Here is a 16262-nt window from a genome sequence, read left to right as displayed (position 1 = left end):
GTTGGAAAACTATTTTTATTTTGTTTCTTTGGTTACAGATATCCTAATCATACACCATAAAAAAATAAGGCTCCCCAAACCTCAATGTTGACAATTTTAATTAAATACACATTCTCCGCAGCAAAATTTACAAAAAATTGTTCCAGTAACCACATGTTAATCGAAAGCGGTGAGGCTGGCATCATTTTTATATACATTTCAATGCTTGTGCATCTCAATATAAAGTCTGCCTCAACAACTGAAGCATGTAAATAAATAATTCATGGCGTAATCAAGAACTGTTGTAGGGGGGTAGTTTTGGTCCAGACGATTCAGGTTTTTCCGTACATCATGCATGGCTCGATAATAAATATAATTTCGATGATAAAGATTTACGTCATGATATTAACCTGAGCTCTTTCATGTTGTTATTTGTTTTTGAATACGAGAAAATTTAGTAGAAAGAGACTTGATTCAAAGAATCAAGTCTCTTTCTACTAAACTTTCTTGTTTTCAAAATAATTCTTTTTTTTTCTGAGAAAAGTAAATGATCGCACAATTTACCTTGAAATGTCGTGCTTATATGTACACAAGATTCAATAAAATGGTTTCGGATAGATAGAACTTAACAAGGCAGCACATAAAAATTTTATCAAAAGTATATGAAATAACATTGTCAGGAAAGAGACTTTTGCTATTTCTATTAAACATTTTATTGTAGATTTAATATAAATACGAATACTACTGGATCAATACTGCGGTTGAAGTGCATATATAAATGGTATAGAAGAATAAACATTGGGGTGTTTCAAACAAACAAGAGAAATAGTTCACAAACATGCTTTTAATAAATGACACTAAAAATTGAAATTAGGTTTCAAAAAATCTTGAAATAAATGTGATAAGGATAAGGCTATGGAGTAGTGATGTCAAAGCGGAATAATTATTTACTAATCTGAATACATTCTGAAATTATATTTTCAAATATGGAGTATCGAATATATTTTAAAATTTGAAAATTTGTCATGTTTAACAGAAAAATTTACAAAAACTGTTGTAAAAATCATAAAATAAAATTTGGCAATGTAGAATTAGAGTTGATATTGTTTTGATTAATGTTTTATAACGTCATGTTCAACAGAGAAATTTACAAAAACTGTTGTAAAAATCATAAAATAAAATTCGGCAATGTAGTATTAGAGTTGATATTGTTTTGATTAATGTTTTTTTACGGTGTTAGAAGTTGAACTACCCGTAAGTTTATTTTTTGTCAAATGTTAAATAATCCAGCAACAAATATTCAAATGGTGATATTTCTAAATCATTACTAAATCAAGAATTATTTCAAATATTAATAGCAGTAGAATATTCAACTTGTTTTAGACATCCCTGCTGTGGAGTGATAAAATTTCATACAAAGACTTATAAAACATCCTTTCATCACAAAGGCAGCTTAAGCTTAGAATTTTCTATTTTTATCCAAACTTCAAAGAAAAGATTTAAGCTTTTGAGACATACTTCCTAATCATACAACAGTTTCTTTATCAAAATTGTTTCAGTAACTTTAAATAAGATTAAGTTGTTTTACAGCAGCAATGCATCATAATAATAACATGTATTTTATGTCAATATAAAGAAGATAAAAAACATCTTCAATCACAATTTTAAAGTTTGAAAGCCAAAGTATAAGTGTAAGTTACAGGTTATGGTATTCAAAGTAGTCAACTGAAGTTTTTAAGCAATTTAAATTATGGCCAACTCAAATAAACTAACAATATAAAAGTAGTTAATGAGCTTATAATAATAGTTTAATAAGCTTGAACATAAAAGCAAAATTTTCAATTTTGCCATTGTGTTGTGACAATTAGTACAAATTTTCAAATATGTTTCAGCTTAATCTAAATCTATGCTGCTCAAAATTCACACCAAAAGATTGTATAAAATTTAACATTGAGTGAATCATTATAATATTTTACCAATCTTTACAAACTTGTTCGAACTTGACATAAAACCTAAACTTGACAATATAAATTTAATAGGGTTCAGCTAAGGCCAAGATTTTCATTGTATTATAATACAAAGACAGGAAGCGGCAACATGGACCGAGTAATAACGCGTTTGTATGATACAATAAATATAGACAGTATATTACAGCACTTTGGATTACTGTCATTCAATATGTATTACACACCTCGTTACTATATGAACTATGTCGTTATAAATAATATTAATACCATCAAATAACATACAATATAATAAAAAAGTATAATGTTACCAACTATAGGGATTATAAAACAGGTTAATGGGCTTTTGTAGCTATTTTTAGAAGCCGAAACAACTTTATTTGATGGAGTGTGTATGTTGAAATTACAACAACCTTTCTTTCGAGTTCATGTATTTCGCAACATTATTGCTCAATCATAGTTAGGAAATGCAATCACTCTAAAGACAGGTCCAATTTCAAACATAACATATTGTATATATAATACAAAAAAATGCTTTTGCGCAACATAGCTATCAACAAAATTCTTAGTGAATATTTACTTCAAAATTTTGGCTTTGTGCCCAATGTTATCAAAGTTAAAAATAGAAAACAAAGCATTACCAATGGCAAAGAGCATGTCAGGTATTTCAAGTAAGTGATAATTATCAGATAAATAACATGAAGGCTCTACCAGATTTCTTTTATACATGCTTATTATATGTCTAACATTGTGGTATTCAAAAAATAGAAGCGCAAAAGGATAATTATAGTATCACAAATTGTTAAATAAACTAAATTTTAATAAAATATACGTAAGACTCCAACGCATATCAAACCTAAAACAGGCTTGTTACTTTAAATTGAATTACTGTGAACAGTCAGGTTATTTTTACTGTATATGCAGGTTGTTTTTGATTGACGGGCAATCTTTTTCTTTATGATAAGTAATAGCAAATGCTCTGATAGCATCACCTTACCCCAAAATCTAGATGGTTTGAAACCTATTTCAGGATGAAATATTCTGTTTTGTGGTTTCTAAAAGACATCCCAGTAAAAATTCTTAAAGATTTAAGCCTACTGTAATCATTGTTAAACTAAAAATATGGTGTGAATAAAAAATCATCCCAAAACAAAATATAAAATATCATTCCTAAATTATGTATTACCAAGCATGCACCATTGATGGAAGCATATTAGGGCGTGGCTTATATATGGCTCATACTCCTCGTAAATTAAAAATAAGGTGTTGTAAATATGAAAATAACTGAAGACCTAATTAAAAGTCACCATTGATAGAGCATGAGGTAATACTTGGCTTATATATACCATTATACACAGTGTACAAAGCTGTCTTAACCAGTTATTGCCGGAACAAACTAGAAACACAACGCGATAAACAAGACTTTTTAATTAGGCTTTTGAATGGTTTCATACATTGCTCGTTGCACACGGTAGTATGTATACAATGCGGATATTTATAATCAAGCACTCAGAATTGAAAACCACAGCAAGCTATAATTAACTTTTCAAGTCTAAGCGCGTTAAGTGAGCAGGCAATTAAAGCATGGTGCAATTGCAAAAGAAAAAGGGATCGCTTGTTTTTAATAAATTTCCGTCGATTTGGACCTGCCATTATGATCGATGGTATAATATATTAAAAAAAATTTTTATTTTTTTTTCTCAATTTGTAAGTCATTGTTAAGTAAAGAGAAATGACTCTTGGCGATTTCCTAAATAAATATCCAATATTTTTTTGTCCAATTTCACTTTCTGAAAATAGGATTTTGACATTCGGATATACCCATATATTTGTGGGTGGCGGATGCAACAATATCCTTCCATCATTGGCTAACCAAGTGCGCAATATAGCTGAAGACGTCTTATTATATTATGAAGTATGGTTAAAGGTTTTATGTAGATCGAAATCGGCTATTTTAGCGTCGTATATTCTCAACTACATCATGCTTTAAAAAGCCTTTTATGCCGAATGCAGATATAGTGAATTAAGAAAAGAGCTGAAATACAGCTATCATTCTTATCATCAATATAACTGGCATGATAAACCATCAACATTTACATAAAAGACAACTTGACATCCCTAAGCATGATAGGCTAATATTGTATTCCGAAAGCGGTAGTAACGTTTGGTCACGCTTGGTAGATCTTAAATAAGGTATCCGCGCTATTCAGAAAAATTTAAAAAAAAAAAGAATCCTTACAAACAACACAAACCGAATCCGGGAGTCGAACGATATCGTAAAATCTATTTATATATGAACAAATTATAAAACAAATTGCATTCTGGGTTGCCTATTTTATGTTCAGAACATCCGGTTAATAAGACTTATGTCACGTAACGTCGTACCCTTTCCCTATGGAATTTTTACAATGCCTCAAAATGTGCACCGTTCCAATAATGCGGAATACAACATCATATTTACCCAAAAGAAAAATAAGTTTTAAGGTTTCCGATATTAATGTTTTTGGTTCTTTCGATTCACGTGAAACTTAAACCAAATTATATTTAAAAAAATGTATTTACAGATATTATACGACGCAATGCTACAGTTTTAAATTTATATTACTGGTAGTTTTGATCTCTCGCTCTCGCTATCAAATATAAGGAAAACGAATAAGACTTGGTTTCACTGAGTAAAAACAATCATTTGCGCCAAATCTTTACAACATATCGTTACTACTCAATATCAACATATAGGGGTATTCTATAATGCTATTGCTAGGTATTCAGAATATATGGAAAATATTTCACGAGCCGAATTAACAATATTCCTCGTAAATAGGTATGACAGAATGATAGACATGGCCATGACTGCCAAGCTTTGCATTGTGGCTAATGTACATTCGATTAAAACGTACGTTGCTTGATAATTGCGCCTATCTTTGTATTAATTGAGTATGAAACACAAATAAATTAATTGAGTATGAAACACAAATAAATTAACAGAGCAAAATACAAAACACAAAGAAAAATAAATAACATATAGAGCTTGGACTGTTTATATTTATAACTCTCTTAAGTATAATATGGTGCAAATACGGCTGGGCCATACCGAGGCGTCGCCATCTTGTCCTGTGATCTACAGGAAGCAAGACATGAAATACTAATATACAAAACGTTTAATTCCAAAAAATACACGAGGTAACAAAATAAATATTGAGCACAAGGCGTGGAGTTGACATCAAAGTACTACTTAGCTCAACGACAGCGCTCCAGCCATGTTCTATAAATAGACTTAATCTTGGCGCCGAGGTTAAATTAATCTCATTGTAATTCAGAAATACGACGCCTTCTAATTTAACATGCAATTTGAAGTTATGATAATATATCGAAATTGCATTTCAAGTCGTAGTAATAGAATTGAATCGATGGTACTTGCGTAAATATGTTAAGATCAAAGCTTTAGGAAAAACCCAGATCGGAAATCTTCTGATGAATTTGATATGCTTGATATGTTTTGTCATGAGTTTGCTGAGCACAAAATACATTGCAAATAGGCACAAGACACACGAAGGACAAATAAACAATATGGCTACTACAATGTCAGTAACATTTAAATTAAATGTTGAAAGAATTGTACCGAATGTCACATACATATTAGAAAAGCAATCTAATGGCATATGAAGGTGTATCCGTGATTTATAGAAAACAGCAAAATTTTAAGTGAAATATCGGCGGGCCGTAGGACTCGAGAAAAAAAATTGAAATTGAGAGAATTATACAGAATGTCACATACATGCTAATAGAACAATCTAATACCATACAAAGGTGTGTGTGTACATGATTTGTAGAAAACAGCAAAATTTTAGGCGAAATATCGGCGGGCCGTAGGAATCGAAATTTTTTTTTTTCTATTTTCTGCGAAAAAGAGTCGTTTTTCAAAACACCAATGAGAATAACAAGTTGGCGAAACGATCCATGTAGGTTCTGAGTATGGTATAACCTTGATAACGAATAAGCAAACAACAGGCTTTATTTCAAATTTCAAGAAATCTCGGCTCAAAGGTACATGCCGAATTCTGAGAAAGTTGGCGTTTCTGTTAACTGTCGGTAGTTTCGCCTTCGGCAGCTTCAACGTATTTCTAATCCAAGACCGCAATATATATTTGTGTATAACATTATAACATATTTATGTTAACTTGTATCAAGTATTTACAATAGTTAGATTGGGCTTGGTTGTGAAGACCTAACATAGTGATTCCAAACTGTGGTCGCGAAATAGCAGTACATTTTTTAAAAAAAAATGCTTTTCATATGTTTGAATGCACAAAAACGAGCTCGCAAATCGCATGGAGTAAATAAATGTGCATATGTTAAAAAAGTTTTTTTGTCATAATGTAATGTTGATAAAGTCAAATTTTCTTTCTTATGCGTCGTTATTTGCATTACACGAAATAATTTCGTCGTGGATTTGAAGAATATGGGAACCTTCTTTTCTAAAAAATCACCGCTAATTTTGAGTTCAGATTTCGTTTGATCGTAGTGAGCATTAAATGAAAAACATTCATTTTATTAGCGGGATATAGTGCTTGAATTAGGAATAATTTTTAAATTAATTATTTGAAAATAATTAGTTGTTCATGGTGGCGGATGTAATTTGATGATTTTCTTGAAAAAAAGAAGAAGACGGGCGTAAACATCTCACCACGTGAAACTAATTCTATTAAACAGAAACCACGAAATTCAGGACGTCAGGCCTACATTTGCTTTGTCATGTCCCGAATACCGAGAAACATTTTTTATGAACTAGAAAGTAAATCCCTCGGATCAAGCATGAAAAATATATATGATGGACTGCGCAACGCGGTAAAACCAAGTACCATGCTTGGATTGTTCACTTCGAACTTCCAAATGAAATTCAACTGAGCAGAAACACGAAAGCTTTTAGTAACAATTTCAATTAAATCACAAAATAAAAACCGATCCCCGTTCTTGCAGAAATCAGCGATGACGGCTAACACAAATTAACGACCAGAAAAAATGCTAATGTAAAATTTAGTTGGATGTATATGAGTGAAACATATACTGAATCAAAAAAAAATTGTCTGCCTTTTTCAATCAGTCCAGTTTGAAGCCCAACGACACCGTGTCATGTTCCGAACGCACTTAATTTTAGCCAATTGATATGCATTCGATTTCAAATTATAATTATATCGGTGCTTTAGCTACCTAAAAATGAAAACATCACTAACAAAATGGGATATTCATAGCCAAGTTCTACCAGCAAGTTTATTATGACCAAATAATCAACCACAAGAAGCCATTTGAGTGGAAATCAGAATCTTGGTTCAATCTCTATTACATCATAACTAACTTTACGAGAGGAATGTAAAATGGTTCACACTTTCCCAGATTACATCCAATTCAATACCGCCCAGGAACGATGCGGCCACAGGGAAATTCTGCGCTGAAAAATAATTTTATCATTGAGATTTCTTTGCCAGGTGGGACCTACTATATGAATGCATAATATCTACGATTGAACCCTTTCAACCTCATTTCTAACATAAATGTATATATGATCATGCACGATCAAACGCTAAACTCGCGTCGAAGGATGATATTACCCTGAGGTGCCCATTGTGGCTTGTTTACAAATTCAATTTCCAGAGGGATTATTGTTTAGAAATGATATAAATTTACGTAAGCAAGAACACGTGACCAAATTGTTGAAAATTGCGCGCATCATTGTTTCATCTGATCGACGTTAATAGCCTTGTGTTACGTAATTGATCCTCGCGCCGTACGTAAAAAAAGCAATTTCCTGGTGAATGAACCTATTTTAACTTTATACGCACAATAACGCAATATTAGCCCCGAACTTATGCACGATACAATGTATTGTTCTATTTGTGTCATCTGAGGGCATAAATTTACCAAATATTGAGTATTTTTTAGAAAATGTGTGTTGCATATATAGCGCATCTAAGTAATTGTCTCTAACGCTAAAAGCAATGCAAGAAAACTCGATATAATAGCATAAACATATGGAGACGATGTATGGGACAAATATGTCTTGATCTGATTCAGTTCTAGAAGTTTTGATTTTCAATGATCATATCATGCATGACCCATTCGTAATCCACATTTAGAAATGCTAGGATCGGCAAATTTTTTCCATAACATTTATCAACTATAACATCTTGTGGTTTCCAAAACATTGTTTTTCAGATTCTAAACTGTGATTTTCTTCAAAATAAATATTAATCATCCAACACCTTATGATTACAATTTCCCATATGACAAGGTCATATACAGGTGACATATACCATGTTTACAAATAATAGGGATAGCGATAAATTGAAGAAATCATTGTCACCAACGGTGGGTATTTTATCGCCCCCAAACTGTGTTTAACCCCAACAAGATATGATCTAAATTCTGGCTATGTTCATCTACAGACGTATAATTCACTTCGACCCCTTATCGAAGAATAAGATCTATGTTCTTTTCCATTCAGTCGACTTCGAGAGGGAAACTTTCCGGCCGTGACAGAAAGCGGTTATTCCAAAGACCGGTGTTGAAAATAAATTCTGAGTTGGTTGGTGATTTTATCAAATACAAGGTCACGCCACTCACTCAAACTGAAGAAAAGAAGACTCATCTCTGAGAAAAGATGCGGGCGACCACAGAAATTACATAGATCCATTCATTGTGGTACATTATGCGTCAGCAAATGTCTATTCACGCGATATATGAAACATCAGATTCTGAGAATCTTTTGAGATAAATTTTGGTTATTTGATTCATTTGTTTTCACCCTGTTAAACTACTGTGATCTACTGATAACCAACTACTGATTTTTTTGTATAGGATAAAGCAAGCCCACGTGACACAATTCCCAATAAATATGGGCATCTGCCGCGGATACAAAAGGCCCGGGCGCGATAGTATATTTTGCAAAATACCGTATATTGGGACATTGCGAACGATTTTTTTTAGTTTAAATTTGCATTCGCCATTAAACTTCTGAGAAATTGACAAAACGTGTGAACCAAAGTGGCCATTCGACTGCCAAAATACAGTTTATTGCGTTAAAAGAGATTATTATCATCGATAGTCGTAAAAGAATTCCTTACATTAGTAAAGATCGTTTACGAAAATATACCATGCCCTGCATAACCGCGGAAAACGGATCACATCATACAATGGGTCACTGAATCGTCGTCCCATAGGACACTGGAGTAAAATAGTGCAAATTAACAGAAAATTGTGTGACTTGTGTTGTAAACTGAACAAAACAAGTATTCTGTGTTTGACCACTAAGCCAATGTATATTATATATTGATTTTAAGGTGCAATTGACCACTCATGTATATGAAATTGCTGGGTTCTGAACCGATCCGAAGCTTTTCGGTTTGGAATAGTCGCTTCATTTCTTGCAGTTTGGTAAGCAAGAGCAATCGACGAAACATTTTGAACTCAACGATCCAGGAAGTCGAATATAGATTCTAAAAGGACATTTACTCTAAAAGCCATGTCATTATTAGTTCATTAGATGAACTTTCACACTCCTTTCAGCGTTGCCGTATTGTCGTAGCATTTCATAGGGCTCATTATCGTGAATTGCCTCGTGGTTACAAAAACGGTGCTTTAATTAATTACCTTTGCTTCAAAGATGTTGAAAATATAAATCATATGCAGAATTGAATTTCGGATAACTGGAATAAGCACCAATGTTATCTCAAATATGTGAGGATGTCTGAATAAACGGGTTTATACTATATTTTCTGATATTTGAAGAAATATTTATATATGAATTCTGATAATCAAATAATTCTTGTTTTTTCTTGAAAAAAAAGTAGTAAAACCGTAATACAGCATAAAAAAGTTTACTGATTTCGTGAAATTATAAATTATAAAAATAAAATACCGGTAACCAAATTGAAATTTCCAATCGCAGTTTTAAAACTTATTCTGACACCACACTATTCTCTTGTGAACATTATTATAAAGCATAGGCATCAAGTTGAAAGTTCATTATCTAAGCATTCAGCAATAAAGAATGTATTTTAGAATTTCACTTGGACCTTTATTATTGGGTTCAAACAAGTTTCTAACTAAAATGTCAGCCTGTTAAATATTTTTATCGGCGTTATTCCCAACTGGTTTGAATAGGAACATCGGAAAAGTTTTGCCAAGTTTACGTTGTTGTGTTGCGCCAAACTCTAAAATATCGCTTCTTAGGAATAACATGTCAACAAAACGTATCATATCAACCGATACGGGTAATAACTAAAATCGAAAAAGTAATTTTTTGATTACAATCTTCGATCGTCGATAGCGATATTTAGATAACTATAGAGAAACAGCGAAGATCATGTTTGATTATCGCGGATAACCATTATTGATAGAGATCGAACAATGTGAACAACTTTACCATGAGTGATAAAGAGACCTAGCGAATTCCCGGTAGTCATTAACGCGGGTATTGAGAAAAGCGAAATTTATCAGTCGAGGACAAAAACGTTCCCATGATAGTTGAAATTGAATGCAAGATATTCAACCGCCAAAATTTCATTTAGAAATACACATTTTATTCGTATTAGATCATAAACAAATCAATCATTGAACAAACTGCTGATGAAAAATAAAATATTTGAGAAAATAACGGCGAATTTCTTTCAGTTTATATTCGATTACTCTACCGAATGTAATGCACCATTGCTATAAGCAAACCGGTATTGTATAGGAAATTACGTTCGGCCCTGGGAGTTAACAGTTAGGCAAGAATAGGAAAAGATATTCTAAGGCCTCAATCGCAATTTGAATGGTCGCCTGAGCAGCATGTTAAATTTTTAGGGGGGACTGACTATATGTAAATGTGTCGGGTTCCGTTCAAGGAAAAACACTCTGAAAATCTCTTCGTCTGTAAGATCCCATCATGAAAATTTATTCCACGAAAATATTGAAAACAGATAAAAGGAATTCCAACCCTAAATAGGAGGTTTTTATGATTGGTTGTTTGTATAATGCCATGTATTTTAGCCTCGTTACCGAGTTTTATGAGTTGAATTTTCCAGGGACCTTTATGATAGGTTGTACAATAGATGAATGTCATTACGATTACGCAATTTAGTCTAGAATCCTCTCTCAAACACGAATGTATTCTTTTTATTAACATTAACAATCTATTTTATATTGTAGTCATATCACCAAAACACCGCATTCAACTTCCATCGCCATTGACGCATTTTGTCGTCATAATGTGATGAAAATGAAAAAGAAAACAAAGGGAAGTTTTCTCCATATAAATTTGATACATGCTCGCTTTTTGTTGAGTATAAGGCACCGGCTTGATCAAAAGGGTCGATTAATAGAAACCTATGTAGACGGTCTCCAAGACTCATAACAAAACGACAGTACGCTCGGGCATATATGATATATGAACAAGTCCGAAAACATGATATTGTTTTCTAATACCAAGTTTGTTGACTCATGAATAACACTTGACATGAAAATACTTCCGGTTTTATAACCATTCACCATTGCGTCTTGTGGAAAACACAATGACGTAAATGTTCCGCCAGACGGTATGTCTACTGTGCGCGCGGAACGAAGTTCTACTTCTATCAGTAGCCGATGAATTTAGTTTAAACGAATTTAAAATCCAAAGCATACTTGTTTTCGGTGAATAATGGACCTTCAAAATTCTGAAGATCATGCTGCATGTGGTACAATTCCGAATGGTAATGATCAAAATTCATTTCATAATATACCGATGTAGATATAGCATTTTCTTATACGAAAAGGTGATTTATAAGCGAGTTCATATCCGATAGGCAATGTGCATTTTGCATCTCGTTAAACACGGCTAATGTTTATCTTTATATTATTACGATAATGAATGCAATTTCGTAGGAACAAAACAAATAATATTAAATGCAACAGTCTAATACCACAAAAATGAATAAACATTGAAATATTGATCTATACCTATTTAAATTCCGCATAGTACTATTTTGAGGTATTGTAAAGGGCAATGCACGTCATATATTAGATTGACAAATTATATAATATAACCTACTGATTGTTGAAGTTATTAATTATTCATGATATTGACTGGCCATCGGAATCCAACTGACAGGTCAATTTTTATAATGATAACGATTTGATCGGCGGCCACAGCTATCCTATTTATATAATGCCAAGAGTGGCCCATGTGTATTTTACGCAAGGCTAGCAGCCTAGCATCAACTTTATATGAAAGGATGTAGGAATGAGCATCTTTATTGTAAATTTCAATATCCATCTGCTGCTATTTGGGACTATCAAGTTCATACTTTTGCTGAAAACTGACCCAAATTAGAACGAATTAGAAGATAACCGGGTGTGTTGCGGTGTCGATCATTCTTGAACGTTTAGTATTTTGTAAAGTCTGTATCAGTAAATAACATGTATTATTGTGAAAAGTGCTTGAAACATATAATGACAATGAAAAATGCTTCACGAGAGCGAGGAGGATTGATGATCTTCGTTCCAACTCTGCGTGATATGTGCCACCGAGAGACGCAAAGTCATTAAACCGCAATTTGACACCCGTTCACATACTAAGGAGAACGGCACAATTTGGCACAGCCGTCGTCTGCGAGGATAAATGACTTCGCGTGCTACTACTATTCGCTCGATTTAGCGACGGCTGCTGAGAACTGGTGTTAAGTGCAGCGAACTGGAGCATTCGCGCTGTGTTAAACTATTCACCCGGGTTAAGAATGTGTCCGTTGAGGTTGTTATACGATTAACTGCTTACTTTACTTTTCATTGATATATGTAAATACAACATGCGGTTGCAGTAGCCAGTATATGTGTCATTTGGTTGAACAATGGCTTAAAAAATAATAACATTGAAAATATTCAAGTCCTAAACAACACATAAAAACTTATTTGACCATACTATTGAGGGGGGATGTACAATACAGAAATATAAATTACCCAAACCATTCATCTCTCCAAGAGGATACAGATAAAAAACACAAATACATACTGTTTTACAGTAAATTTAACAGCAGTTGCAGCAAAAAAATTTGACCTTCAAGTTTGGCCAAGAAGTGACTACAAAATTGAGCAAATTTAATATACATAAATTTAAAATGAATTGCAAGTAGAATTATAAAGTAAATATTTGGATATCTATACCATTACTTTTTCCAAATAGAACAGTACTGCAAGTTGTTGAAATAATATCAATATATATAAATATAACTATTTTTCTAATACAACAAATTTTGTATAAAAGTTTGAGAATTCCAAAACATGGCCAACTTATATAAGAAAATAACAATGTAAGAATTGTTAACAAAAGATAAGGACCTTAAAGTTTGAATATACTGACGTAAAATGATGTGGGCTAAATCAAACAATGGGCGACAAACCATGATATTTAGTCGAGATAAATTTCAATTCAGCCTCGGTTGCGTGATAACACTCAAAAGGTCAATCAATATGTGTGTGAAATTCCAATGTATTTAATTATTTAAAAAAATAATTTCAAGTGACACTTTCAATGAAAGGTTGACTTCAATGGAAATACAGATAATTAATGAACACCACCACAATACTAATTTTGATAGGAAAGCCTAACTTCATTATTAATTAAATATATTGATTGTAAACAACGAGGTACCAAACTTCCTTCTACTATGCATATCCTTCCAAAAATAATGCTACATAAAAACTTGGACTTCAAATTATGTATGTATTAAGTACTTTTTTTTAACAATTAATAAAATTAATATTTTTCCCCTCAATGACAATTGACAAATGAATATGGTATATTCTCATTAATAAAGGCAATGCATTTTTATATATAGGCCTACTTTATTATTGCAACACTTTTTGTGGTAATACATAAGAAAAGAACATTAAAAGTTTTTGAAGCCTTTATTACTATTACTACTGAATAGATATTCAATATTCATACCTTCCAAAATGTACTCCTTCTTCTTACTTGCAAATTGAGGCAGATTTGAACTCCGATAACATGTATACAGAGATGTAGAAATATGTGTGCAATGATGTCTCCTGGTGTTGCTTCCCATAACCCAATTCGGTAAATAATCTGGAAGATATTTACTAATTAGTAAAATTTAAAAAAATGGAATTTGATAATTTAAGACGCCATAGGTATGTCCAAGTGAGAATTAGAGATTGTAATATTCATATTGAGTTTGTTATTTTATCCCACAGAAAAACCATGCTATGAGAGGAATTTTACTTTGTTCTATTGGCTTAATACATCATTATAATATGAAGATTTCAAATTTTACAAGTAATTTCAATCAGATGGAGAGAAAATGTTGATTTCAACATTTTTTATTGTTATCAAAATAAATTCTGTGATTTCTCTTGAGTGAAAACTATAACTAGGTCACCATTGTGATGTTGTACTAAACCTAATTTATCAAAAGAATGCATTTCAAACAAAGCCAAATATATTTGGAGAGGTTATATTTTAGGTGTATGTTACTACTGATTCTCAAAGTCAGATATATTCATGAATTCAAGTGAAAAAAATTTAACAAATTTGACAATTTCTCAATTCCAAAACAGCCTTTTATTTTGAAATTTAGAACTTATTAAACACCAATGTGACAAAACAAAAACATCTTACCTCGTATGCAAATGAAAATGCTAGTCCGAGTGCAAAATTGATGTGAAGCGGCAGAGGCATGACTGTGTATAGAAGTAGGATGACTTCGGAAGCAAGAAAAAATGAGCCTACACTTGTCATTATGACTGAGCTGAAGAATGCAGCCAGCAGTACTGTCAAAATTAAAATAACAGCAACTCCGATTGCTATATAGCAGCTGAACTTCTTATAAAATTTGGTTCTGAAATGAAAAGTGAAATTCTGATAAATGTTAATTAAGATCTTTTTGGGCTATTTTCTGTAATTCAATTGAATTTCGAGCTTTTTCAATACATATATGACATTTGAATCATAAATATAATACAAATAATTTAAATTCTCAAAATTCTTTCAAAATGACTTGAGAAAATTATTACGGTAATTTTGAATTGCATTCAAACATATTTAGTTGAGTACTTAGCCTATTCAGATATCTAAAAGATATCTATAATCTGGTTTCATTACAAAATAAATATGTTTCAAATTATTTTAAAACAAATCTAAAATCACAACTCGACAAAAACAACTACAAGTATGGTATGTTGATAAAAATATAACATATAGCAACAAAATATCATTTTCTATTACACATATCTCAAATATAAACTTAATAGTAATATAAAAATTACGAAATAATAATGACTATAATAACAACCTACTTTTTAGTGACCACAAATAACAAAATACAGATAATAGTCAAGACCGACGCCCATGATACGCCTGCAATCCATTCGTCTGGCTGCTGCCTCGATCCGAAGTATATTATCCAAACTATGCATGCGACCATTATAAAGACAAGTGCAAGTTGAAAATACCATCTGAAATGAGGAATAGTAAAAGGGTAAGAACAGCAAAGTACATTTTATTACAAGAATGGAAAGCAATATTGAATTGTTGTATTGAAAAGATAGATTCTTATCCTAGATAATTCAGAACTTGCACACATCATCGAAACTCAAAGCATAAAAGTTTGGAAATAAGCCAACAAAATATTTTGATTTATAGCTTCATTAGTTTTATGTTAACTGTCATGATCCATCATTATATTGCCCCATTTTCTTTAGAACAAAATTACTCAAGTCAATATTTGCTGACTGTACTTTTAAGAGTTTTTGTGCTCACAGAAAATCCATTCTACCAATAAATCATGGTTACTCTGTTATATTGTAAATTTTATAAAGGATTTAGAGTATAGATATAAAATCATTCAAATTCAAATAAAATCTTGTAAGTTATTTAGCATTGCGCTACTTAATAACAGTTTTTATAGATATATAGTTTTGTAGGTATGTGATCATTAAACAGTTCGATTTTTCTTTTATGACATTCGAAAATACCTTTAATATCTCATTTCTATTTATTGAGAGATGATAATGGACATATTTATTTTCGCTTATATCAAGGTCATGCGATCACACAGCTCTTTACTAATCAAACCTTGGAAATGCTAAAATCGAACCATATAGAAACGATGGGGTCAGTAAATGACAATTGGTGCAAGACTCCAACTTTTGTGTAAACCATAAAAAGTTTTTCTTACATGCTTTGCTCGAGACTGAAATCCAAACATTGTTTTTCAAGAATTTCTGAATCCATTTGCGGATTCCACCATTTTTTGGAGCTACGTTCAAACAGATGAGGTATCCGCCCTG

The 16262-nt window shown here is 32.0% G+C and overlaps 1 protein-coding gene across 2 annotated transcripts in view; it reads right to left on the bottom strand.

The window, feature by feature from the left end:
• LOC120340982 (adenylate cyclase type 9-like) overlaps nucleotides 1–16262 on the bottom strand; it is a 46841-nt gene that overhangs the window by 29777 nt on the left and 802 nt on the right. For both annotated transcript variants that reach the window (XM_039409389.2, XM_039409390.2), the window contains exons 2-5: nucleotides 16151–16259; nucleotides 15270–15428; nucleotides 14593–14812; nucleotides 13903–14040 (exon numbers count right to left, since the gene is read on the bottom strand). In XM_039409389.2, the coding sequence (XP_039265323.2) occupies nucleotides 13903–14040; nucleotides 14593–14812; nucleotides 15270–15428; nucleotides 16151–16259 (626 nt within the window). The remainder of the gene's footprint in view (nucleotides 1–13902; nucleotides 14041–14592; nucleotides 14813–15269; nucleotides 15429–16150; nucleotides 16260–16262) is intronic.

This window comes from Styela clava, chromosome 14 (genome assembly GCF_964204865.1).
Source record: "Styela clava chromosome 14, kaStyClav1.hap1.2, whole genome shotgun sequence".
NCBI classification, from domain to species: Eukaryota; Metazoa; Chordata; class Ascidiacea; order Stolidobranchia; family Styelidae; genus Styela; species Styela clava.
Note: the sequence above shows the minus strand (reverse complement) of the source record. Positions and strands in the feature narration are given on the sequence as shown.